This window comes from Carcharodon carcharias, chromosome 7 (assembly GCF_017639515.1).
Source record: "Carcharodon carcharias isolate sCarCar2 chromosome 7, sCarCar2.pri, whole genome shotgun sequence".
NCBI classification, from domain to species: Eukaryota; Metazoa; Chordata; class Chondrichthyes; order Lamniformes; family Lamnidae; genus Carcharodon; species Carcharodon carcharias.
The window spans coordinates 88,641,151-88,667,670 of record NC_054473.1 but is presented as its reverse complement, the minus strand read 5'-3'; the positions used below and the strand labels follow the sequence as shown (position 1 = coordinate 88,667,670).

At 49.1% G+C, this 26,520-nt stretch overlaps 1 protein-coding gene across 1 annotated transcript in view; it reads right to left on the bottom strand.

The window, feature by feature from the left end:
• The window catches only part of plxnd1 (plexin D1), a 357,498-nt gene that overhangs the window by 249,378 nt on the left and 81,600 nt on the right, over positions 1 to 26,520 (bottom strand). Inside the window, exons 6-8 of the mRNA XM_041191644.1 lie at positions 21,650 to 21,830; positions 20,333 to 20,441; positions 17,398 to 17,509 (exon numbers count right to left, since the gene is read on the bottom strand). Coding sequence (XP_041047578.1) covers positions 17,398 to 17,509; positions 20,333 to 20,441; positions 21,650 to 21,830 — 402 coding nt within the window. The remainder of the gene's footprint in view (positions 1 to 17,397; positions 17,510 to 20,332; positions 20,442 to 21,649; positions 21,831 to 26,520) is intronic.

Genomic DNA, 26,520 nt, shown 5'->3' with positions numbered 1-26,520 from the left:
TGAGCCTTGGCTTAGAGAGAGAGGGGAAATCAGCCAGGGTTCCTGCTCCTGATCACTGTCCACTAAGCCCTGGGTAAGAGACACAGGGGAAGTCAACCAGGGTTCCTGCTCCTGATCACTGTCCAGTGAGCCCTGGGCTAGAGAGAGGGGAAATCAGTAAGGTTCCTGCTCCTGATAACTGTCCAGTGAACCCACGGAAAGAGAGAGGGGGCATCAGCCAGGGTTCTTGCTGCAGATCACTGTCCAGTGATCTCTGCGTTATGGAGAGAGGAAATCAGTCAGGGTTCCTGCTGCTGATCACAGTCCAGCAATCCCTGGGTTAGGGAGAGGGGTAATCAGCCAGGGCTCCTGCTCCTGATCACTCTCTAGTAAGCCCTGGGTTCGAGAGAGGGGCGGAACACAGCCAGTGCTCCTGCTCCTGATCACTCTCCAGTGAGCACTGGGTTAAAGGGAGAGTGGAAGTCACTCAGGGATCCTGCTCCTGATCAATGTCCAGGGAGCACTGGGTTTGAGAGAGAGGGGAAGTCAGCTAAAGTTCCTGCTCCTGATCACTGTCCAGTGAGACCTGGGTTAGACAGAGAGGGGTATCACCCAGGGTTCCTGCTCCTGATCACTGTTCACTGACCACTGGGTTAGAGAGAGAGGGGAGGTCAGCAAGAGTTTGTGCTGCTGTTCACTGTCCAGTGAGCCCTGGCTTAGAGGGACAGGGGAAATCAGCCAGCGTTCCAGCTCCTGATCACTGTCCAGTGAGCCCTGGGCTAGAGGGAGGGGAAATCAGTTAGGGTTCCTGCTCCTGATAACTGTCCAGTGAACCCACGGAAAGAGAGAGGGGGAATCAGCCAGGGTTCCTGCTCCAGATCACTGTCCAGTGATCTCTGCTTAATGGAGAGGGGAAATCAGCCAGAGTTCTTGCTCCTGATCATTGTCCCGTGAGCCCTGGGCTAGAGAGAGGGGAAATCAGTCAGGGATCTGGCTCCTGATCAATGTACAGTGAGCCCTAGGTTAGCAATTGGGGTAATCAGCCAACTTTCCTGCTCCTGATCTCTGTGCAGTGATCCCTGGGTTAGAGAGCGGGGAAATCAGTCAGGGTTCCGGTTCCTGATCACTGTCCAGTGAGCCCTGGGTTAGTGAGAAAGAGGAAGTCAGCCAGGGTTCCTGCTCCTGATCACTGTCCAGTGAACCCACGGATAGAGTGAGGGGAAATCAGCCAGGGTTCCTGCTCCTGATCACTGTCCAATGAGCCCTGCGTTAAAGAGAGAGGGGAAGTCAGCCTTGGTTTCTGGTCCTGATCACTGTCCAGTGAGGCCTCGGTTAGAGAGAGAGGGGAATACAGCCAGGTTCCTGCTCCTGATCACTGTCCAGTGAGACCTGGGTAAGAGAGAGAGTGGAAATCAACCAGGGTTCCTGTTACTGATAAATGTCCAGTGAGACCTGGGTTTGAGAGAGAGGTGAAATCAGCCAGGGATCCTGTTCCTGATCACTGTCCAGTGAGCCCTGGGTACGAGAGAGAGGGGAATTGAACCAGAGTTCCTGCTCCTTTTCACTGTCCACTGACCACTGGGTTAGAGAGAAATGGGAAGGCAGCCAGGGTTCGTGCTGCTGTTCACTAACCAGTGAGCCCTGGCTTAGAGAGAGAGGGGAAATCAGCCAGGGTTCCTGCTCCTGATCACTGTCCCCTAAGCCCTGGGTTAGAGAAAGAGGGGAAGTCAGCCAGGGTTCCTGCTTCCAATCAACGTCCAGTGAGCCCTACGTTAGTGAGAGGGGTAATCAGACGGCATTCCTGCTCCTGATCACTGTCCAGTGATCCCTGTATTAGAGAGAGGGGAAATCAGTCTGGGTTCCTGCTCCTGATCACTGTCCAGTGAGCCCTGGTTTAGAGAGAGGGGAAATCAGCCAGGGCTCCTGCTCCTGATCACTGTCCAGTGAACACTGGTTTAAAGGGAGAGTGGAAGTCACTCAGGGATCCTGCTCCTGATCAATGTCCAGTGAGCCCTAGGTTAGTGAGAGGGGTAATCAGCCAGCGTTCCTGCTCCTGATCACTGTCCAGTGAGCCCTGGGCTAGAGGGAGGGGAAATCAGTTAGGGTTCCTGCTCCTGATAACTGTCCAGTGAACCCACGGAAAGAGAGAGGGGGAATCAGCCAGGGTTCCTGCTCCAGATCACTGTCCAGTGATCTCTGCTTAATGGAGAGGGGAAATCTGCCAGGGTTCCTGCTCCTGATCATTGTCCCGTGAGCCCTGGGCTAGAGAGAGGGGAAATCAGTCAGGGATCCGGCTCCTGATCAATGTACAGTGAGCCCTAGGTTAGCAATTGGGGTAATCAGCCAGCTTTCCTGCTCCTGATCACTGTGCAGTGATCCCTGGGTTAGAGAGAGGGGAAATCATCCTAGGTTCCTGCTCCTGATCACCGTCTGGTGAGCACTGGGTTAAAGGGAGAGTGGAAGTCACTCAGGGATCCTGTTCCCGATCACTGTCCAGGGAGCCCTGGGTATGAGAGAGAGGGGAATTGAACCAGGGTTCCTGCTCCTTTTCACTGTCCACTGACCACTGGGTAAGAGAGAAATGGGAAGGCAGCCAGGGTTCATGCTGCTGTTCACTGTCCAGTGAGCCCTGGCTTAGAGAGAGAGGGGAAATCAGCCAGGGTTCCTGCTCCTGATCACTGTCCAGTGAGACCTGAGTTTGACAGAGAGGGGAATCAGCGAGGGTTCCTGCTCCTGATAACTGTCCAGTGAACCCACGGAAAGAGAGAGGGGGAATCAGCCAGGGTTCTTGCTGCAGATCACTGTCCAGTGAGCACTAGGTTAAAGGGAGAGTGGAAGTCACTCAGGGTTCCTGCTCCTGATCACTGTCCACTGAGCCCTGGGTAAGAGAGAGAGTGGAAATCAACCAGTGTTCCTGCTCCTGATCACTGTCCACTGACCACTGGGTTAGAGAGAGAGGGGAGGTCAGCCAGAGTTCGTGCTGTTGTTCACTGACCAGTGAGCCCTGGCTTAGAGGGACAGGGGAAATCAGCCTGGGTTCCTGCTCCCAATCAATGTCCAGTGACACCTGGGTTTGAGAGAGAGAGGAAATCAGCCACGGTACCTGATCCTGATCACTGTCCAGTGATCCCTGTATTAGAGAGAGGGGAAATCAGTCGTGGTTCCTGCTCCTGATCACTGTCCAGTGAGCACTGGGTTAAAGGGACAGTGGAAGTCACTCAGGGTTCCTGCTCCTGATCACTGTGCAGTGAGCCCTGGGTTAGCGAGAGGGGAAATCAGTCAGGGTTCCTGATCCTGATCAGTGTCCAGTGAGCCCTGGGTTAGTGAGAAACAGGAAATCAGCCAGGGATCCTGCTCCTGATCATTGTCCAGTGAGACCTGGGTTAGAGAGAGGGGAAATCAGTAGGTGTCCTGCTTCTGTTCACTCTGCAGTGATGCCTGGTTTAGAGAGAGGGGAAATCAGTCAGGGATCCTGATCCTGTTCACTGTCCGGTGAGCCCTGAGTTATAGAAAGAAGAGATGTCAGCCAGGGTTCCTGCTCCTGATCACTCTCCAGTGATCCTTGGATTAGAGAGAGAGGATATCAGCCAGGGTTTCTGTTCCTGATCATTCTCCAGTGAGCCCGGATTTAGAGAGGGGGGAATACAGCCAGTGTTCCTGCTCCTCATCACTGTACAGTGAGGACTGGGTTATGGAAAGCGAGAGGTAGTCAGCCAGGGTACCTGCTGCTGATCACTGTCTAGTGTGCCCTGGGTTAGAGAGAGAGGGTAATTCAGACAGGGTTCCTGTTCCTGATCACTGTCCAGTGGTCCCTGGGTTAGAGAGAGAGGGGAAGTCAGCCAGAGTTACTTCTCCTGACCACTGTCCAGTGGTCCCTGGGTTAGAGAGAGAGGGGAAGTCAGCCAGAGTTACTTCTCCTGACCACTGTCCAGTGATCCCTGGGTTAGAGAGAGAGTGAAATCAGCCAGGGTTCCTGCTCCTGATCACTGTCCAGTGGTCCCTGGGTTAGAGAGAGGGGAAGTCAGCCAGTGTTCCTTCTCCTGATCACTGTCCAGTGATCCCTGGTTTAGAGAGAGCGGAAACCAGCCTTGTTTCCTGCTCCTGATCAATGTCAACTGAGCCCTGGGTTAAAGAAAGAGGGGAATTCAGGCAGGGTTCCTGTTCCTGATCACTATCCAGTGAGCCCTGGGCTAGTGAGAGTGGGGAAGTCAGCCAGGGTCTCTGCACCTGATCACTATCCAGTGAGTCCTGGGTTAGAGAGGGGGGAAATCAGCCAGGGTTCCTGCTCCTGATCACTGTCCAGTGGTCCCTGGGTTAGAGAGAGGAGAATACAGCCAGGGTACCTGCTCCTCATCATTGTACAGTGAGGCCTGGATTAGAGAAAGCGACAGAAAGTCAGCCAGGGTACCTGCTGTTGATCACTGTCCAGTGAGCCCTGGGTTAGAGGGAGAGGGTAATTCAGACAGGGTTCCTGTTCCTGATCACTGTCCAGTGAGCTCTGGGTGTGGTGGAGCAGAAATTAGCCAGTGATCCTGCGCCTGATCACTGTCCAGTGATCCCTGGTTTAGAGAGAGCGGAAACCAGCCTTGTTTCCTGCTCCTGATCAATGTCAACTGAGCCCTGGGTTAAAGAAAGAGGGGAATTCAGGCAGGGTTCCTGTTCCTGATCACTATCCAGTGAGCCCTGGGCTAGTGAGAGTGGGGAAGTCAGCCAGGGTCTCTGCACCTGATCACTATCCAGTGAGTCCTGGTTTAGAGAGAAAGGGGAAATCAGCCAGTGTTCCTGCTCCTAATCACTGTCCAGTGGTCCCTGGGTTAGAGAGAGAGGGGAAGTCAGCCAGAGTTCCTGCTCCTGATCACTGTCCAGGGAGCCCTGGGTTAGAGAGGGAGGAAATTAGCCAGAGATCCTGCGCCTGATCACTTACCAGTGAGCTATGGGTTAGAGAGAAGGAGAATCAGACAGGGTTACTGCTCCTGATCACTGACCAGTGAGCCCTGGGTTAGAGAGAAAGGGGAAATCAGCCAGTGTTCCTGCTTCTAATCACTGTCCAGTGATCCCTGGATTAGAGAGAGAGTGAAATCAGCCAGGATTCGTGCTCTTGATCACTGTCCAGTGAGCCCTGGGCTAGAGAGCGCGGAAATCAGTCAGGGTTACTGCTCCTGATCACTGTCCAGTGAGCTCTGGTTTAGAGAGGGGGGAAATCAGCCAGGGTTCCTGCTCCTTATCACTGTCCAGTGAGCTCTGGGTTAGAGGGAGAGGGGAATTCAGACAGGGTTCCTGTTCCTGATCACTGTCCAGTGAGCTCTGGGTTTGGAGGAGCAAAAATCAGCCAGTGATCCTGCTCCTGATCACTGTCCAGTGAGCCCTGGGTTTCGGAGAGGGGAAATCAGCCAGTGATCCAGCTCCTGATCAGATTCCAGTGATCCCTGGGTTAGAGAGAGAGGAAACAAGCCAGGGTTCCTGCTCCTGACCACTGTCCAGTAATCCCTCGGTTAGAGAGATGGGAAATCAGCCCGCATTCCTGCTCCTGATCACTGTCCAGTGGTCCCTGGGTTAGAGAGAGGGGGGAAGTCAGCCAGAGTTACTTCTCCTGATCACTGTCCAGTGATCACTGGATTAGAGAGAGAGTGAAATCAGCCAGGGTTCCTGCTCCTGATCACTGTCCAGTGGTCCCTGGGTTAGAGAGAGGGGAAGTCAGCCAGTGTTCCTTCTCCTGATCACTGTCCAGTGAGCCCTGGGTTAGAGAGAGAGGGGAAGTCAGCCAGAGTTACTTCTCCTGACCACTGTCCAAGGAGCCCTGGGTTAGCGAGAGGGGAAACCAGCCAGAGTTCCTGCTCCTGATCACTGTCCAGTGAGCCCTGGGTTAGAGAGAAAGGGGAAATCAGCCAGTGTTCCTGCTTCTAATCACTGTCCAGTGATCCCTGGATTAGAGAGAGAGTGAAATCAGCCAGGATTCGTGCTCTTGATCACTGTCCAGTGAGCCCTGGATTAGAGGGAGAGTGAAATCAGCCAGGATTCGTGCTCTTGATCACTGTCCAGTGAGCCCTGGGCTAGAGAGAGCGGAAATCAGTCAGGGTTACTGCTCCTGATCACTGTCCAGTGAGCTCTGGTTTAGAGAGGGGGGAAATCAGCCAGGGTTCCTGCTCCTTATCACTGTCCAGTGAGCTCTGGGTTAGAGGGAGAGGGGAATTCAGACAGGGTTCCTGTTCCTGATCACTGTCCAGTGAGCTCTGGGTTTGGAGGAGCAAAAATCAGCCAGTGATCCTGCTCCTGATCACTGTCCAGTGAGCCCTGGGTTTCGGAGAGGGGAAATCAGCCAGTGATCCAGCTCCTGATCAGTTTCCAGTGATCCCTGGGTTAGAGAGAGAGGAAACAAGCCAGGGTTCCTGCTCCTGACCACTGTCCAGTAATCCCTCGGTTAGAGAGATGGGAAATCAGCCCGCATCCTGCTCCTGATCACTGTCCAGTGGTCCCTGGGTTAGAGAGAGGGGGGAAGTCAGCCAGAGTTACTTCTCCTGATCACTGTCCAGTGATCACTGGATTAGAGAGAGAGTGAAATCAGCCAGGGTTCCTGCTCCTGATCACTGTCCAGTGGTCCCTGGGTTAGAGAGATGGGAAATCAGCCCGCATCCTGCTCCTGATCACTGTCCAGTGGTCCCTGGGTTAGAGAGAGGGGGGAAGTCAGCCAGAGTTACTTCTCCTGATCACTGTCCAGTGATCACTGGATTAGAGAGAGAGTGAAATCAGTCAGGGTTACTGCTCCTGATCACTGTCCAGTGAGCTCTGGTTTAGAGAGGGGGGAAATCAGCCAGGGTTCCTGCTCCTTATCACTGTCCAGTGAGCTCTGGGTTAGAGGGAGAGGGGAATTCAGACAGGGTTCCTGTTCCTGATCACTGTCCAGTGAGCTCTGGGTTTGGAGGAGCAAAAATCAGCCAGTGATCCTGCTCCTGATCACTGTCCAGTGAGCCCTGGGTTTCGGAGAGGGGAAATCAGCCAGTGATCCAGCTCCTGATCAGATTCCAGTGATCCCTGGGTTAGAGAGAGAGGAAACAAGCCAGGGTTCCTGCTCCTGACCACTGTCCAGTAATCCCTCGGTTAGAGAGATGGGAAATCAGCCCGCATTCCTGCTCCTGATCACTGTCCAGTGGTCCCTGGGTTAGAGAGAGGGGGGAAGTCAGCCAGAGTTACTTCTCCTGATCACTGTCCAGTGATCACTGGATTAGAGAGAGAGTGAAATCAGCCAGGGTTCCTGCTCCTGATCACTGTCCAGTGGTCCCTGGGTTAGAGAGAGGGGAAGTCAGCCAGTGTTCCTTCTCCTGATCACTGTCCAGTGAGCCCTGGGTTAGAGAGAGAGGGGAAGTCAGCCAGAGTTACTTCTCCTGACCACTGTCCAAGGAGCCCTGGGTTAGCGAGAGGGGAAACCAGCCAGAGTTCCTGCTCCTGATCACTGTCCAGTGAGCCCTGGGTTAGAGAGAAAGGGGAAATCAGCCAGTGTTCCTGCTTCTAATCACTGTCCAGTGATCCCTGGATTAGAGAGAGAGTGAAATCAGCCAGGATTCGTGCTCTTGATCACTGTCCAGTGAGCCCTGGATTAGAGGGAGAGTGAAATCAGCCAGGATTCGTGCTCTTGATCACTGTCCAGTGAGCCCTGGGCTAGAGAGCGCGGAAATCAGTCAGGGTTACTGCTCCTGATCACTGTCCAGTGAGCTCTGGTTTAGAGAGGGGGGAAATCAGCCAGGGTTCCTGCTCCTTATCACTGTCCAGTGAGCTCTGGGTTAGAGGGAGAGGGGAATTCAGACAGGGTTCCTGTTCCTGATCACTGTCCAGTGAGCTCTGGGTTTGGAGGAGCAAAAATCAGCCAGTGATCCTGCTCCTGATCACTGTCCAGTGAGCCCTGGGTTTCGGAGAGGGGAAATCAGCCAGTGATCCAGCTCCTGATCAGATTCCAGTGATCCCTGGGTTAGAGAGAGAGGAAACAAGCCAGGGTTCCTGCTCCTGACCACTGTCCAGTAATCCCTCGGTTAGAGAGATGGGAAATCAGCCCGCATTCCTGCTCCTGATCACTGTCCAGTGGTCCCTGGGTTAGAGAGAGGGGGGAAGTCAGCCAGAGTTACTTCTCCTGATCACTGTCCAGTGATCACTGGATTAGAGAGAGAGTGAAATCAGCCCGGGTTCCTGCTCCTGATCACTGTCCAGTGGTCCCTGGGTTAGAGAGAGGGGAAGTCAGCCAGTGTTCCTTCTCCTGATCACTGTCCAGTGAGCCCTGGGTTAGAGAGAGAGGGGAAGTCAGCCAGAGTTACTTCTCCTGACCACTGTCCAAGGAGCCCTGGGTTAGCGAGAGGGGAAACCAGCCAGAGTTCCTGCTCCTGATCACTGTCCAGTGAGCCCTGGGTTAGAGAGAAAGGGGAAATCAGCCAGTGGTCCTGCTTCTAATCACTGTCCAGTGATCCCTGGATTAGAGAGAGAGTGAAATCAGCCAGGATTCGTGCTCTTGATCACTGTCCAGTGAGCCCTGGATTAGAGGGAGAGTGAAATCAGCCAGGATTCGTGCTCTTGATCACTGTCCAGTGAGCCCTGGGCTAGAGAGAGCGGAAATCAGTCAGGGTTACTGCTCCTGATCACTGTCCAGTGAGCTCTGGTTTAGAGAGGGGGGAAATCAGCCAGGGTTCCTGCTCCTTATCACTGTCCAGTGAGCTCTGGGTTAGAGGGAGAGGGGAATTCAGACAGGGTTCCTGTTCCTGATCACTGTCCAGTGAGCTCTGGGTTTGGAGGAGCAAAAATCAGCCAGTGATCCTGCTCCTGATCACTGTCCAGTGAGCCCTGGGTTTCGGAGAGGGGAAATCAGCCAGTGATCCAGCTCCTGATCAGTTTCCAGTGATCCCTGGGTTAGAGAGAGAGGAAACAAGCCAGGGTTCCTGCTCCTGACCACTGTCCAGTAATCCCTCGGTTAGAGAGATGGGAAATCAGCCCGCATCCTGCTCCTGATCACTGTCCAGTGGTCCCTGGGTTAGAGAGAGGGGGGAAGTCAGCCAGAGTTACTTCTCCTGATCACTGTCCAGTGATCACTGGATTAGAGAGAGAGTGAAATCAGCCAGGGTTCCTGCTCCTGATCACTGTCCAGTGGTCCCTGGGTTAGAGAGATGGGAAATCAGCCCGCATTCCTGCTCCTGATCACTGTCCAGTGGTCCCTGGGTTAGAGAGAGGGGGGAAGTCAGCCAGAGTTACTTCTCCTGATCACTGTCCAGTGATCACTGGATTAGAGAGAGAGTGAAATCAGCCAGGGTTCCTGCTCCTGATCACTGTCCAGTGGTCCCTGGGTTAGAGAGAGGGGAAGTCAGCCAGTGTTCCTGCTCCTGATCACTGTCCAGTGAGCTATGGGTTAGCGAGAGAGGGGAAGTCAGCCGGGATACCGGCTCCTGATCACTTACCAGTGAGCCCTGGTTTAGAGAGAGAGGGGAATTCAGCCAGGGTACCTGCTCCTCATCACTGTCCAGTGAGTCCTGGGTTTCGGAGAGGGGAAACCAGCGAGTGATCCAGCTCCTGATCAGTTTCCAGTGATCCCTGGGTTAGAGAGAGAGAAAACAAGCCAGGGTTCCTGCTCCTGACCACTGTCCAGTAATCCCTCGGTTAGAGAGATGGGAAATCAGCCCGCGTCCTGCTCCTGATCACTGTCCAGTGGTCCCTGGGTTAGAGAGAGGGGGGAAGTCAGCCAGAGTTACTTCTCCTGATCACTGTCCAGTGATCACTGGATTAGAGAGAGAGTGAAATCAGCCAGGGTTCCTGCTCCTGATCACTGTCCAGTGGTCCCTGGGTTAGAGAGAGGGGAAGTCAGCCAGTGTTCCTGCTCCTGATCACTGTCCAGTGAGCTATGGGTTAGCGAGAGAGGGGAAGTCAGCCGGGATACCGGCTCCTGATCACTTACCAGTGAGCCCTGGTTTAGAGAGAGAGGGGAATTCAGCCAGGGTACCTGCTCCTCATCACTGTCCAGTGAGACCTGGATTAGAGAAAGCGACAGAAAGTCAGCCAGGGTACCTGCTGTTGATCACTGTCCAGTGAGACCTGGGTTAGAGGGAGAGGATAATTCGGACAGGGTTCCTGTTCCTGATCACTGTCCAGTGAGCCCTGGGTTAGAGGGAGAGGGTAATTCGGACAGGGTTCCTGATCCTGATCAGTGTCCAGTGAGCCCTGGGTTAGTGAGAAACAGGAAATCAGCCAGGGTTCCTGCTCCTGATCATTGTCCAGTGAGACCTGGGTTAGAGAGAGAGTGAAATCAGCCAGGGTTCCTGATCCTGATCACTGTCCAGTGATCCCTGGATTAGGGAGAGAGTGAAATCAGCCAGGGTTCCTGATCCTGATCACTGTCCAGTGATCCCTGGATTAGAGAGAGAGTGAAATCAGCCAGGGTTCCTGCTCCTGATCACTGTCAGTGATCCCTGGATTAGAGAGAGAGTGAAATCAGCCAGGGTTCCTGCATCTGATCACTGTCCAGTGATCCCTGGCTAAGAGAAAGAGGAGAAGTCAACCAGGGTTCCTGCTCCTGATCACTGTCCAGTGAACCCTTTTTTAGAGAGAGGGGAAGTCAACCAGTGTTCCTGCTCCTGATTACTCTCCAGTGATCTCTGGATTAGAGAGAGAGGATATCAGCCAGGGTTCCTGTTCCTGATCACTATCCAGTGAGCCCTGGGTTAGAGAGGGAGGGGAAATCAGCCTGGGTTCCTGCTCCTGATCACTGTCCAGTGAGCCCTGATTTAGAGAGGGGGGAATACAGCCAGTGTTCCTGCTCCTCATCACTGTACAGTGAGGACTGGGTTAGGGAAAGCGAGAGGTAGTCAGCCAGGGTACCTGCTGCTGATCACTGTCCAGTGTGCCCTGGGTTAGAGAGGGAGGGTAATTCAGATAGGGTTCCTGTTCCTGATCACTGTCCAGTGAGCTCTGGGTTTGGAGGAGCAAAAATCAGCCAGTGATCCTGCTCCTGATCACTGTCCAGTGAGCCCTGGATTAGAGAGAGAGGGGAAGTCAGTCAGGTTTCCTGCTCCTCATCACTGTCCAGTAAGTCCTGGGTTTCGGAGAGGGGAAACCAGCGAGTGATCCAGCTCCTGATCAGTTTCCAGTGATCCCTGGGTTAGAGAGAGAGAAAACAAGCCAGGGTTCCTGCTCCTGACCACTGTCCAGTAATCCCTCGGTTAGAGAGATGGGAAATCAGCCCGCGTCCTGCTCCTGATCACTGTCCAGTGGTCCCTGGGTTAGAGAGAGAGGGGAAGTCAGCCAGTGTTACTTCTCCTGACCACTGTCCAGTGATCCCTGGGTTAGAGAGAGAGTGAAATCAGCCAGGGTTCCTGCTCCTGATCACTGTCCAGTGATCCCTGGGTTAGAGAGAGAGTGAAATCAGCCAGGGTTCCTGCTCCTGATCACTGTCCAGTGGTCCCTGGGTTAGAGAGAGGGGAAGTCAGCCAGTGTTCCTTCTCCTGATCACTGTCCAGTGAGACCTGGTTTAGAGAGGGGAGAATACAGCCAGGGTACCTGCTCCTCATCATTGTACAGTGAGGCCTGGATTAGAGAAAGTGACAGAAAGTCAGCCAGGGTACCTGCTGTTGATCACTGTCCAGTGAGCCCTGGGTTAGAGGGAGAGGGTAATTCAGACAGGGTTCCTGTTCCTGATCACTGTCCAGTGAGCTCTGGGTGTGGTGGAGCAGAAATTAGCCAGTGATCCTGCGCCTGATCACTTACCAGTGAGCCCTGGGTTAGAGAGAAGGAGAATCAGTCAGGGTTGCTGCTCCTGATCACTGACCAGTGAGCCCTGGGTAAGAGAAAGGGGAAATCAGCCAGTGTTCCTGCTTCTAATCACTGTCCAGTGATCCCTGGATTAGAGAGAGAGTGAAATCAGCCAGGGTTCCTGCTGTTGATCACAGTCCAGTGATCCCTGTGTTAGAGAGAGGGGAAGTCAGCCAGTGTTCCTGTTCCTGATCACTGTCCAGTGAGCTCTGGTGTGGTGGAGCAGAAATTAGCCAGTGATCCTGCGCCTGATCACTGTCCAGTGATCCCTGGTTTAGAGAGAGCGGAAACCAGCCTTGTTTCCTGCTCCTGATCAATGTCAACTGAGCCCTGGGTTAAAGAAAGAGGGGAATTCAGGCAGGGTTCCTGTTCCTGATCACTATCCAGTGAGCCCTGGGCTAGTGAGAGTGGGGAAGTCAGCCAGGGTCTCTGCACCTGATCACTATCCAGTGAGTCCTGGTTTAGAGAGAAAGGGGAAATCAGCCAGTGTTCCTGCTCCTAATCACTGTCCAGTGAGCCCTGGGTTAGAGAGAGAGTGAAATCAGCCAGGATTCCTGCTCTTGATCATTGTCCAGTGATCCCTGTGTTAGAGAGAGGGGAAGTCAGCCAGTGTTCCTGCTCCTGATCACTGTCCAGTGAGCCCTGGGTTAGAGAGAGGGGAAGTCAGCCAGTGTTCCTGCTCCTGATCACTGTCCAGTGAGCTATGTGTTAGAGAGAGAGGGGAAGTCAGCCAGGGTACCGGCTCCTGATCACTTACCAGTGAGCCCTGGATTAGAGAGAGAGTGAAATCAGCCAGGGTTCTTATCCTGATCACTTACCAGTGAGCCCTGGGCTAGAGAGAACGGAAATCAGTCAGGGTTACTGCTCCTGATCACGGTCCAGTGAGCTCTGGTTTAGAGAGGGGGGAAATCAGCCAGGGTTCCTGCTCCTGATCACTGTCCAGTGAGCCCTGGGTTAGAGGGAGAGGGGAATTCAGACAGGGTTACTGTTCCTGATCACTGTCCAGTGACTCTGGGTTTGCAGGAGTAGAAATCAGCCAGTGATCCTGCTCCTGATCACTGTCCAGAGATCCCTCAGTTAGAGAGATGGGAAATCAGCCAGGGTTCCTGCTCCTGATCACTGTCCAGAGATCCCTCAGTTAGAGAGATGGGAAATCAGCCAGGGTTCCTGCTCCTGATCACTGTCCACTGAGTCCTGGGTTAGAGAGAGAGGAAATCAGTCAGGGATCCTGCTCTTGATCACTGTCCAGTGGGTTAGAGAGAGACAGGAAGTCAGCCAGTGTTCCTGCTCCTGATCACTGTCTTGTGATCCTTGGGTTAGAGAGAGGGGAAATCAGCCAGTGTTCCTGCTCCTGCTCACTGTCCAGTGATCCCTGGGTTAGAGAGAGAGGTGAAGTCAGCCAGGGATTCTGCTCCTGATCACTGTCCAGTGACCCCTGGGTTAGAGAGAGGGGAAATCATCCAGTGTTCCTGCTCCTGATCTTTGTCCATTGATCCCTGGATTAGACAGAGGGGAAATCAGCCAGGGTTCCTGCTCCTGATCACTGTCCAGTGATATGTGGATTAGCGAGAGGGCAATTAGCCAGGGTTCCTGCCCCTGATCACTGTCCAGTGAGCCCTGGTTTCGAGAGAGGGGGGAATTCAGCCACGGTTCCTGCTCCTGATCACTGTCCAGTGAGCACTGGGTTAGAGAAAGAAGGGAAGTCAGCCAGGGTTCCTGCTCCTGATCATTGTATGGCTCCCAGATTCCCATTGATTCCAGTTTTGCTGAGGCTCCTTGATGCCACACTCAGTCAAATGCTGCCTTGATGTCAAGGGCAGTCACTCTCACCTCACCTCGGGAGTTCAGCTCTTTTGTCCATGTTTGAACCAAGACTGTAATGAGGTCAGGAGCTGAGTGGCCCTGGTGGAGCCCAAACTGGGCATCAGTGAGCAGGTTATTGCTAAGCATGTTCCACTTGATAGTACTGTTGATGACCCCTTCCATCACTTTACTGATGATGAAGAGTAGACTGATGGGGTAGTAATTGGTCGCGTTGGACTTGTCTTCTTTGTGTGTACAGGACATACCTGGGCAATTTTCCACATAGCGAGGTAGATGCCAGTGTTGTAGCTGTACTGAAACAGCTTGGCTAGGGGCGCAGCAATTCCTGGAGCACAAGTCTTCAGTACTATTGCTGGAATATTGTCAGGGCCCATAGCCTTTGCAGTATCCAGTGCCTTCAGCCGTTTCTTGATATCAAGTGGAGTGAATCGAATTGTCTGAAGACTGGTATCTACGATGCTGGGACCTCCGGAGGAGGCCGAGATGAATCATCCAATCGGCACTTCTGGCTGAAGATTGTAGCAAACGCATTGATGTGCTCGGCTCCCCCATCATTGAGGATGGGGATACTTGTGGAGCCTCCTCCTCCAGTGAGTTGTTTAATTGTCCACCACCATTCACGACTGGTAGCAGGACTGCAGAGCTTAGATCTGATCCATTGGTCGTGGGTTCGATTAGCTCTGTCTATCACTTGCTGCTTCTGGGGGAGGATGTTTCCCTTGTTGGGCGGGCTTGGTGGGGGTGGATGGGTGCGATCGGGAAGCCAAGTGCTGCCCGCAATGGGGGCCGGACCGCAACTTCACGCTGGCTCACCAATTAATGCCCGCCCAGCATGAAATGCAAGCAGCAGCGCTGACCGTGAGGGTGGGGGGGCAGGGTGAGGAGGGGGGCGAGTACATGCGTGCGGGTGCAGATTTGTGCCTCAGGGAGATGGACATTGTTCAAAATAACACATAAAGATTTTTTAAATGTTATAAAGCATGTCCCCTCATGTGACATGTTATGAATTACATTTTAAAATGTTGATTTTATTTTTATTTGCTGTTGGGGACCTCATCCTGCCTGTGAATGATATTTCACAAAAAATGCAAAGGCCACTTGGCCTTTTCACCTGCCCGCCAACCGTAAGGTTGGACAGGCAGCGAAAAATTACTCTCAATTAACTTTTTAATGGCCTTAACAGGCCTTTTTATTTGTCGACTGGCACACTGCCGACTCCAGCGCGTACTCACCGACCGAAATATCGCACGAGTGCGCAATGACATTGGGATGCTCGCCTGACATCATCGTGCATCATTTTATACTTTATCGGATCGGGCACTTTCCCCCCTGCTGAGCTAAAAACTCTCCCCATGCTGTTTGGCATGCATCTAGTCCTGTGTTGTAGCTTCACCAGGCTGACACCTCATTTTTAGGTTTGCCTGGTGCTGCTCCTGGCATGTCTTCCTGCACCCTTCATTGAAACAGGGTTGATCCCCTGGCTTGATGGTAATGGTAGAGTGGGGGATATGCCAGGCCATGAGGTTACAGATTGTGTTTGAGTACAATTCTGCTGCTGCTGATGGCTGTTTCCTTTGTACAAGATGCCATCCTGGGCTGTGAATTCATCTCGGTATGCCCAATATGATCTTGGGCTCCGCTGTTACCTTGTCTCTCCCAAGCAGGTATTGACAAAAATGCTCACAAGCAACAAAAATAGCCAGGCCCTCTTTCTCAATCTGAGCGTAGTGTCGTTCTGTTAGCGTTACTGCCCCAGAAGCAAATGCGACTGGTTGTCCTTGCTGCATCAGGCCCTTCTCGCTGGTGTCCCACTGCAACATGGCTCCATCTTTGACTTCATAATACTGCAGCACTGGAGTTGTTGTCACCAGTTGTTTGGTTTTAGTGAACACTGTTTCTTGTCCTGTGCCACAATACCCCTGCCTCTCTTTGGCAGTGAGCTGGTGTAATGGTTCACACTCAAAGTGGGCAAAGATTTTGCTAAATAGTTCATGAGTCCAACAAATCGTTACACTGCTTTCACATCTGTTGGTTGCTGCGTCTCTGCTACAGCTTTCACCTTGTCAGGATCCAGATGAAGACCTTTTGCTGTCAGCACATGACCTATGTTCTTGACTTCAGGCATCCTCAGTTGCAATCTTTCCTTGTTCAGTTTCAGGTTCATCTGGTGAGCTGTCTGGCAGTCGTATTAAATTCTGATTTTGGTCAGCTCTGGCTTCTTCCATTGTGGCTCCACATCCATAGACCAGTAGATCATCCACTATGGATCCCACTCCGGGAAGATCACTGACTATCTCGTGCTGTCTGCATTGATAATCTGGAGCTGTGGAAATGTCAAACAGCATAGCAACCATCTGTATCTCCTGAACGGCATCCAGGATGATGTAGAAAGCTACAGCTTTCATCCAGCTTCACTTGCCTAGGGTAGTAAAGATCTTTGTCTTGGCAAGTTGTGGAAAAACTCCTTTGATGGTTGGCAGTTGGCATAGGGTAGTGAGATCTCTTCAGCATTTTATTTTGATCCTTTGGGTCTAAGCATGCTTGCAGCTTTCCAGGCTGTTTCACTGCTACCACGCTGCTAATCCAGTCTGTAGGAATTGTCACCTTCTCGATTACTCCCTCCTTGTCCAGCTCTTTTTTCTTGTATTCCAGGTTTGACTTGAGGGCAGCTGGAACTCTTCTTGGTAGCTGCTGAATTGGTCTTACACTCTCATCTACTTTGAGATGATATTCTCCAGGTAGACATCCCCACCCTGTAAACACATCTTTGTACTCCTCCAGGATCTCCTGCTCTGCTCTGCCATACATGTGCTCTAGCTGATGTTTTACTGCTTCTGCATTTCTACACACATCTATTCCTTTCTTGAGAGTAAGTTTCTCCTCTCTCAGCAGACTTGCTCTCACTGTTGGAGCTTTTATGTCTAAGACATCTTTTAGTTGCCTGAATTCACATGATTCTGTGAGCTATGCTACTGAAGTCACGTACTGATCATTGGACTCTCTTTCACCTTGGGCTCTAATGTTGAACATTCATAAGTTAAATTCACTTGGGATTCAAAGCATGCCTTCAAGGCTTTCAAAATTTCTGTAGTCTATTTTTCCATTCTTCGGACAGATTTAGGGAGGGAAACAATTTGTAGCAGTCTCTCCCCAGCAGTGTTAAAAGTGTTGCTACTCATTTTGGCTCTAGATTGTTAATTAAATCTGTTGCAATCTTGTAGTTTGCCATTGCAAGTAGAAAAATCGCCAGTTCTGCCACATATCTCCTTTCATTTTGACAAGAGCTGGGAGTAGAAAATTTACAGCCATTTTTCTTTCACCCAGTGTTTTACTTGCAGCCTTCAGCTTGTGTGAGATTTTTCTTGTCTGTTTTTTTTAAGCAGCTTTTAGCAGCTTTCAACATTTTGGTGCTCCTCTTTCAGGAGCTGTGGCGTCTCTTTCAGCTTTTCAAAGCTCAATCTCAGCTCCACTCCTGATGCCATGTAACAAGCTCAAAGACTACAGACTTTCTAGTGTAATGTCTTTATTGAACTGTTTGTATCATGGCTGCCACCAAACATTTCCTCATGGCAGAGGTCACCTGACTATGGCAAGCCAGGGAGGACACTTAGTAATGATTGCATTTCAAAACCCAAACAGCAACCTGTAGTCCACTCCACATCTGGAATAACATACACAGCAGCCTCTCATTATCTCCACAACTGAGTTAGAACAAAATCAGTGTTAGGAAGCAGATTGGTACTTTATGCCATCAATGTAAGGATTCTAATGAGGAACAGTGACTTCACAGACACTGCGAGATTAACACTGTCATGACCTTACCTGAGGCATACCACTTGCCAATGCACTCTCATAGTCCGCTCTGTTTGAGACACACCGGTGCTCAGAGACACTCCAGGAGCAGGCCCACTTGGTCTGAAGACAACTTCTGCACCTGAAAAACAAATCGCCAAGAAAGTGTGTAAATAAATCTCACGCTTACCATCCATGAGTCGGCGTGTTAATAAAACTCACACTCACCATCCCGAGCCAGCGTGCAAATAAAACACACACTCACCGTCCATGAGTCAGCATATAAATAAAACTCACACTCATCATCACCGAGTGAGTGTGTAAATAAAACTCACACTCAGCATCACCAAATCAGTGTGTAAAGAAAACACACACTCACTGTCACTGAGTGAGTGTGTAAAAACTCACACTCACCATCCCCTAGTCAGTGTGTCAATAAAACTCACCTCACCATCACTGAGTCAGCGTGTAAATAAAACTGACTCACCATTACTGAATCAGTGTGTAAATGGAACTCACATTCACCATCAACAAATCAGTGTGTTAATAAAACTCACACTCACTAGCATCAAGTCAGCGTGTAAATAAAAACTCACATTCACCATCACTAAGCAAGTCTGTTAATAAAAACTCACTCACCGTCACCGAGTGAGTGTGCAAATAAAGCTCACACTCACCAACATTGATTCAGTGTGTAAATAAAACTCACACTCACCATGACTGAAGCAGTGTGTAAATAAAACTCACACTCACCATCATCGAGTCAGTGTGTAAGTAAAACTCACACTCAGCATCACCAAGTGAGTGCAAATAAATACTCACATTCACCATCACCAAGTGAGTGCGTAAGTAAAACTCACACTTAGTGTCACTGAATCAGTGTGTAAATAAAACACACTCAGCATCACTGAATCAGCGGGTAAATAAAATTTACACTCACCATCACCGAGTGAGCGTGTAAATAAAACTCACACTCACCATCACCAAGTGAGTGTGTAAATAAAAACTCACATTCATCATCACTGAGTGAGTGTATAAATAAAACTCACACTCACCATTACTGAATCAGTGTGTAAATAAAGTCACATGCACCATCACCTAGTCATCCCCCCTGCTCGCCGACTGGAAGCTGCAGCCCCATGTCTGGAATCCAGAACAGCTTTCCTTCCCCCACTTTCTTTCCTTCCCTCCCCCCCCCCACACCCCCACCTTAAACCAGCTTATATTTCACCCCTCTCCTATTTTTACTTAGTTCTGTTGAAGGGTCATGAGGACTCGAAACGTCAACTCTTTTCTTCTCCGCCGATGCTGCCAGACCTGCTGAGTTTTTCCAGGTAATTCTGTTTTTGCTTTGGATTTCCAGCATCCGCAGTTTTTTATTTTTATAGCTTTCCTTCCCCTCCTGCCAGGTCCCACCCATTACCACTGCTGAATGGCTGCTTCAGAGACTGGGCTGCCAGCAGTGATTGGCTGACATTCTTGTCAATCAGGGGTGGTCTATGTGCCTGATTCCCCATCCTCCTTTTCTCACTGACCTCATGTGAGGAGAGTGCCTGCCTGTTAGTGTCAGTGCAAACTCCTGGAGGTGGAGGGTGCAACTCCAAGTTTAAATGAAGAGTTTCAGCCCAGTTCTGTCCACCTCAAAGCCTAACCAGAAAAGCTCTCCATGACCACCTCTGACCCTTCCATGGCCACTCCCAACCCAAACTTTCCATGGCCATATGCCTGGACATGGGAGAGGGACAGAGAACAATGTGCTTTACACCATATTTTCAATGTTATCACTTTTAAATGGCCCGTTTGTAATCAAAAAAATTCCGTGTTGTTTTGAAGTCATTAAAACGTTCATTTTTGTAACAGTATTGATTACATTTTGTAACAGTATTGATTACATTTTTGTAACAGTATTGATTACATTTTGCATTTTGAACCCGATGACAATATGAAGGGGTGAATGCAAAATGTGTATTTTCAAATATATCTAAACAATGAAGTGACTGAGACGACTTGTTTGCTAAGAGGGAGCTGTTGTGTTACTAATCCACACTTTAAAAAAACAGGATTGGTGACTTGACTTTCGAAAAAATGACTTGGTTACAACTCAGCCCATCACTTAATGATGTTAATAACTATTAACCAACCCTGTAATCTCCTCAATTCCCAGGAGAATGGCCCAATTCTGGGGTCTAGTTTGTCTTTCCATTTGCAGGCCTGATGTTCTGAACTGGTTGTAAATTATGGGCTGTCTGAGATGATGTCAGAGTTACTGCAACAACAGACAGCTGTTGGGTTACTCCAGGTCATGTTGAGAAGTGTAGGAGGGGCTACAAGCTCTGACATAAAGAATAGATTGATTTGTACTTGCAGACTCCATGTCTCACTATGTTAACTCATAGAGTTCAGGCTCAACACAAAATCCGATTCACATTCCACCGTCACAGTCCCAGTCTCCATTCCCATCCCCCATCCCCATCCCCAAACCCAGTTTCCATTCATGTATCCAATTCAGGATCGATCTCCAAATGCACAGGATTCACGATTGGAGGAATCGCTCCTCCCCGTGGTCTGCCATGGTCAGTGATTGGAAGAGTCTCCCCGTTCTGTGCTCACTGATTGGAGGATTCTCCCTGTCCTGACCTCAGTGATTGGAGAAATCACCCCATTTTGTGCTCAGTGATTGGACGATTCTCCCTGTTCTGAGCTCACTGATTGGCAGATTCTCCCTGTTCTGTGCTCAGTCCCTGTTCTGAGTTCAGTGATTGGAGGATTTTCCCTGTTCTGAGTTCAGTGATTGGAGGATTCTCCCTGTTCTGAGTTCAGTGATTGGAGGATTCTCCCTGTTCTGAGTTCAGTGATTGGAGGATTCTCCCTGTTCTGAGTTCAGTGATTAAATGATTGTTCCCTTCCTGGGTTCTATGGGGATATGGGTAGAGTCAGTGACTGGTGAAAAACGACATTTACTTACGCTGTCTTTGTGTGGACCTGTCCAGTTCTTTCACAATCGTAGATGGTTAAACTTCCCCACACGATCAATCGATTCAACACCTCAATCGCAACCGTCAAAACAGTGTGATCTAAATATTAAATAACCAGTGTTAACCCGGACTCTGTGTGATCTAACTATTAAATAACACAGCGTTAACTAGGACTCTGTGTGATCTAGATATAGATAACCGAGTGTTAACCCGGACTCTGTGTAATCTAACTATAAATAACCCAGTGTTAACTAGGACTCTGTGATCTAAATATTAAGTAACCAGCGTTAACCAGGCTCTGTGTGATCTAGATATAAATAACAGTGTAAACCAGGACTTTGTGTGATCTAACTATAAATAACCCAGTGTTAACCAGGATTGAACAGCCAATGAGCGTTAGCAGTCTCACTAACAGTGCTCGGAGTTCCCCTGTCTAAACAGCAAGTTGTGGAGCACTGTCGGTGTCTTGTGCTTGATTGGCTGTTGAGAGCACCCTCTGTGGCTTAGTGATCATTGCCTGGTAGGGTCAGATCTCAAGAAACCTAGAGGTTTCAGGCTCAACACCTGGACTGCACTGAGTTCAGAAACTAAGGGGGTTATGCCTGCTCTCTGATGTATGGCAAAGGGAAGGGGAGCTCAATAACATCAGTCAGGGTTCTTTCTTCCTTATCAGTAGACAATCACTCCCGGTTAAATGATGTGAGCCTGCTCACTGGGGGCAAAGTTGAGTTTAACTGTGATGCTTCAACAGCCAAATAGCCAGTAATGTCTCACTGTTTAGGTTCATACAGGAAAGATGGACACTCAAATGAAACAAAAAGCTGTGCTCAGGCAACAGTAGCCCCAGGATTAGCCAGTGCCCAGTGAACAGTAGCCCCAGAATTACCCAGTGCTGAGAATCATGTCCCTGTTGCATCAGCTGAACAGTGTGAAGGGTGGGAATGAGGAGACACATAATGAGTAAAAATCAATGACAAAGCAGGCGTGAGATAGAAGCATAGGGACAGCTAGCCCAGGCTGTCCCTCCACACCTACTGACTGAGGTCAGGGAGCTGTGCAATGAAGTTAATCACAGGCTGGGTGAACTGGGCTCAAAACAGAAGATTCAGGTGGCAGGATAAATGTAAACATTACAACCCAGCCTCAATCTGGGCAAGTTTATTTAATAATATCTCAGGAAGAATTGCCACCACATCTGCATATTGCAGTACAGTAACTGGCACAGGTCCTCAGCAGCTCTGCACTCTCTCCATTAATTAGCACAAATAGGTTAACTCCCACACTCCCAGACAGCTGGCCCTCCATACCTTTATCCAGCAGGAACGTTGAGTATTTATGCTTCTGTAGGAATGGGCAGAGCACCAACTGGGGTGGACTCGATTTATTTTCATACACAGTGGCTGGGGTCTTTTCCCCATTTCCATAAACACAATAAACCTCTCTCCCAATCAGCTGGGGGACATTCCCATTGATGGTGATTCCAATGTTCTGTGGTGAGATGAAGAGTGCAGTTAGCAGCAGTGAGATACAATGCAACAACAATTCATGTTAACATAGCAACTTCAATGCAGTAAAACAGCCCAAGGTGCTTCACAATAACTTAAAAGCAAAAAACTGTGGATGCTGGAAATCCAAAACAAAAACAGAAATACCTGGAAAAACTGCAGGTCTGACAGCACCTACAGAGAGGAATACAGTTTAACGTTTTGAGTCTGAATGACTCTTCACCAGAACGAAGGAAAAATAGAAAAGAGGTGAAATATAAGCTGATTTAAGGGGGAGTGGGACAGATAGAGCTGGATAGAGGGCCAGTGATAGGTGGAGATTGCCAAAAGATGTCATAGACAAAAGGACAAAGAGGTTTTGAAGGTGGTGATATTATCTAAGAAATGTGCTAATGATGACATTAAGGGTAGAAAGCAGACTAGCAAGGCCCTAGTGAGGGTGGGGTGGGGGGAAGGGATTGAAATAGGCTAAAAGGTAGAGATAAAACAATGGATGGAAACACATTTAAAAATAATGGAAGTAGGTGGGAAAAGAAAAATATATTTAAATTATTGGGAGCAGTGGATGCAGTTTCCTCTACATTGGAGAAACCAAATGCAGACTGGGTGACCGCTTTGCGGAACATCTTCGGTCTGTCTGCAAGCATGACCCAGACCTCCCTGTTGCTTGCCATTTCAACACACCACCCTGCTCTCATGCCCACATGTCCATCCTTGGCCTGCTGCAATGTTCCAGTGAAGCTCAACACCTCATCTTCCGACCAGGCACTTTACAGCCTTCCGGATTGAATATTGAGTTCAACAACTTTAGATCATGAACCCTCTCCTCCATCCGCACCCCCTTTCTGTTTCCCCCTTTTTCCAATAATTTATATAGATTTTTCATTTCCCACCTATTTGCATGTATTTCCATCCATTGTTTTATCTCTACCTTTTAGCCTATTTCGATCCCTTCCCCCCACCCCACCCCCACTAGGGCTATCTGTCCCTTGCTCGTCCTGCTTTCTACCCTTAATGTCCCCATTAGCACATTTCTTAGATAATATCACCACCGTCAACACCTCTTTGTCCTATTGTCTATGACATCTTTTGGTTATCTCCACCTATCACTGGCCCTCTACCAGCTCTACCTGTCCCACTCCCCCTTAAACTAGGTTATATTTCACCTCTTTTCTATTTTTCCTTAATTCTGTTGAAGAGTCATTTGGACTCGAAACATTAACTGTATCCCTCTCCACAGATGCTGTCAGACCTGCTGAGTTTTTCCAGGTATTTTTGTCATTGTCAAACAGTAATTGATGTTGAGCCACAAAAGGAGATATTAGTTCAGGTGGAATGTCTTAAAGGAAGAAAGCGAGGTAAAGAGCTGGAGAGGTTTAGGGAGCAAATCCAGAGCTTAGACCCTAGGCAACTGCAGATTTTGAACACTTCTTTAATATCGCATGGAGTGAATCGAATTAGCTGAAGACTGGCATCTGTGATGCTGGGGACCTCCGGAGGAGGTCAAGATGGATCATCCACTTGCCATTTCTGGTTGAAGATTGTAGCAAATGCCTTATCTTTTGCACAGATGTGCTGGGCTCCTCCGTCATTGAGGATGGGGATATTTGTGGAAACACCTCCTCCAGTGAGTTGTTTAATTGTCCACCACCATTTACAGGAAAGATATATCCTAATGGGTAAGAAGGATTCTAGGAAGGGGATAAAGCAACCATGGTTAACCAAGGAAGTTAAGGACAGTATCAAATTGAAGGTAAAAACATACAATGTGGCAAAGATTAGTGGTAAGCCAGAGGATTGGGAACGTTTTAAAAACCAACAAAAGATGACCAAACAAATAATAGAGGGAGAAAATAAACTTTGAGGGTAAACTAGCAAGTAATATAAAAATGCACAGTAAGAGCTTCTTTAAATATATAAAAAGTAAGAGAGAGACCAAAGTGAACATAGGCGCCTTAGAGAATGAGGCTAGGGAAACAATGATGGGGAACCAGGGAATGGCAGAGGAGTTGAATAAATAATTTGCATCAGTCTTCATGGTAGAAGACACTTCTAGCATTCCAAAAATACTAAATAATTAAGGGGAAAAAGGGGGAGATGAAATAAATACAGTAACTATTACTGGAGAAAAAGTAATAGGGAAACTAATGGGGCTAAAGGCCGATAAGTCCTTTGGACCTGATGGGTTGGATCCTAGGATATTAAAGGAAGTAGCTACAGAGGTAGTGGATGCACTGGTAGTAATCTTCCAAGAATCCTTAGATTCTGGAAAAGTCCCAGAGGATTGGAGAACAGCCAATGTAACACCCTTGTTCAAAAAGGGAGGGAGACAAAAAACAGGGGCAAAGATTTTCGCTTGGTGGGCCGGGGCATGCCTGATCCACTCGAGCGTGAAATGAGGTGCACTGATGTCGGCTGAGCGTGCCGATGTCAAACCGTAGTCACGCAATAGTTTGGTCAGTGGGCACGCTAAAAAGCCTGGTTAGTCCATTAAATAATCAATTAAATTAATTTTTTCACTGCCTGTTAATGGTTGGCAGGCAGGGGAAAAGGATTTTTTTGGAAACCTCATCCACAGGCAGGATGAGATTTCCAAAAGCAAATAATAATAAAATAAAAATTTTAAAATTTAATTAATGACATTTCTGTTCATGTGACAGAATCACATGAGAGGAAATGTTTCATTACATTTTTATTTATTTATTTTTTCATATCTCTTCATCTCCCTGAGGCAGTTCTGTGCCTCAGGGAGATTATGCAGCGGTCACTCACGTGTATGCATGAAGTTCGTGCTCGGCCTGCTTGTCCTCCTCCACCACCACCCCCCACCCCACCCCCACCACCCACACAGGCAGCACCCAACGCTGCCACTCGCATTTCATGCTGGGTGGGCCTTAATTGGCCTGCCAACATGAAATCACTGAGTGTTGCCATTCATGGGCAACTGCTGGCTTCCCGACCACCCCTGCCCGCCCCCACCGAGCACCCCGCTAAGGGCAAAATTCTGCCCAAGTTAGGTTAACATCCATCATTGGGAAAATGTTGAAGTTTATTATAAAGGATGTAATAGCAGAGCATTTATAAATACATGATATAATCAAGCAGCGTCAGCATGGCTTCATGAAGGCGAAATCATGACAAATTTATTAGAATTCTTTGAGGAGGTAACAAGCAGGATAGATAAAGGGGAACCAGTAGATGTAATATATTGGATCTCCAAAAGGCATTGGATAAGGTACCACACATAAGGCTACTTAGTAAGATAAGAGCCCATAATGTTGGGGGGTAGTATATTAGCGTGGGTAACTAAAAGAAGACAGAGAGTTGGGATAAGGGGGGCATTTTCGGGATGGCAATCTGTAACTAGTGGAGTGCCACCGGGATCAGGCCCTCAATTATTTACAATATATATTAATGACTTGGATCAGGGAAATGAATGTACTATTGCCAAGTTTTCGGATGACATAAAAATAGGTGGGAGGGCAGGTGGTGAGGATAACACAATGAGCCTATAGAGGGATATAGACAGATTAAGCGAGTGGGCGAAAACTTGGCAGATGTGGGAAAATGTGTGGGAAAATATCCACTTTGACAGGAAGAATAGAGGAGTTGAATGTTATTTAAATGGAGAAAGACTGCAGAAAGGCTGCAGCACAGAGAGATTTAAGGGTCCTTGTGCATGAATCCCAAAAAGCTAGCATACAAGTTTAGCAGGTAATAGGGAAGGAAAACAAAATGTTGGCCTTTATTTCAAAGGAATGGAATATAAAAATGGGGAAGTCTTGCTAAAAACAAACAAGGCACTAGTTAGACCACACCTAGAATATTGTGAACAGTTTTGGTCCCCTTATCTAAGAAAATATATACTGGCATTGGAGACAGTCCAGAGAAGGTTCACTAGGTTGATCCTGGGTATGGAGGGATTTTCCTATGAGGAGAGGTTGAGTAGGTTGGGCCTGTACTCATTGGAGTTTAGAAGAATGAGAGGTGACCTTATTGAAACATATAAGATTCTTAGGGGGCTTGACAGGGTAGATGCTGAGAGGCTGTTTCTCCTTGTGGGAGAGTCTAGGACCAGAGGCATAATTTCAGAGTAAGGGGTCACCCATTTAAAACAGAGAAGAGGAGGAATTTCTTCTCTCGGAGGGTAATCAATCTGTGGAATTCTTTACTGCAGAAGGCTGTAGAGGCTGGGTCGTTACGTATATTCAAGGCTGAGGTGGACAGATTTTTAATCAGTAAGGAAATCAAGGCTTATGGGGAAAATGCAGGAAAGTGGAGTTGAGGATGATCAGATCAGCTATGATCTCACTGAATGGTGGTGCAGACTCGATGGGCTGAATGGCCTACTTCTGCTCCTATGTCCTATGGTCTTATGACTGGATGTGGCAGAATTGCAGAGCTTAGATCTGATTCATTGGTTGTGGAATCACTTAACCCTGTCTATCACTTGCAGCTTATGCTGTTTGGCATGCAAGTAGTCCTGCGTTATAGCTTCACCAGGTTAACACCTCATTTTTAGGTATGTCTGGTGCTGCTTCTGACATGTCCTCCTGCATTCTTCATTGAACCAGGGTTGATCCCCTGGCTTGGGGGTAATGGTAGAGTGAGGGACATGCCGTGAGGTAACCGATTGTGGTTGAATACAATACAATGGCCAACAGGAACTCATG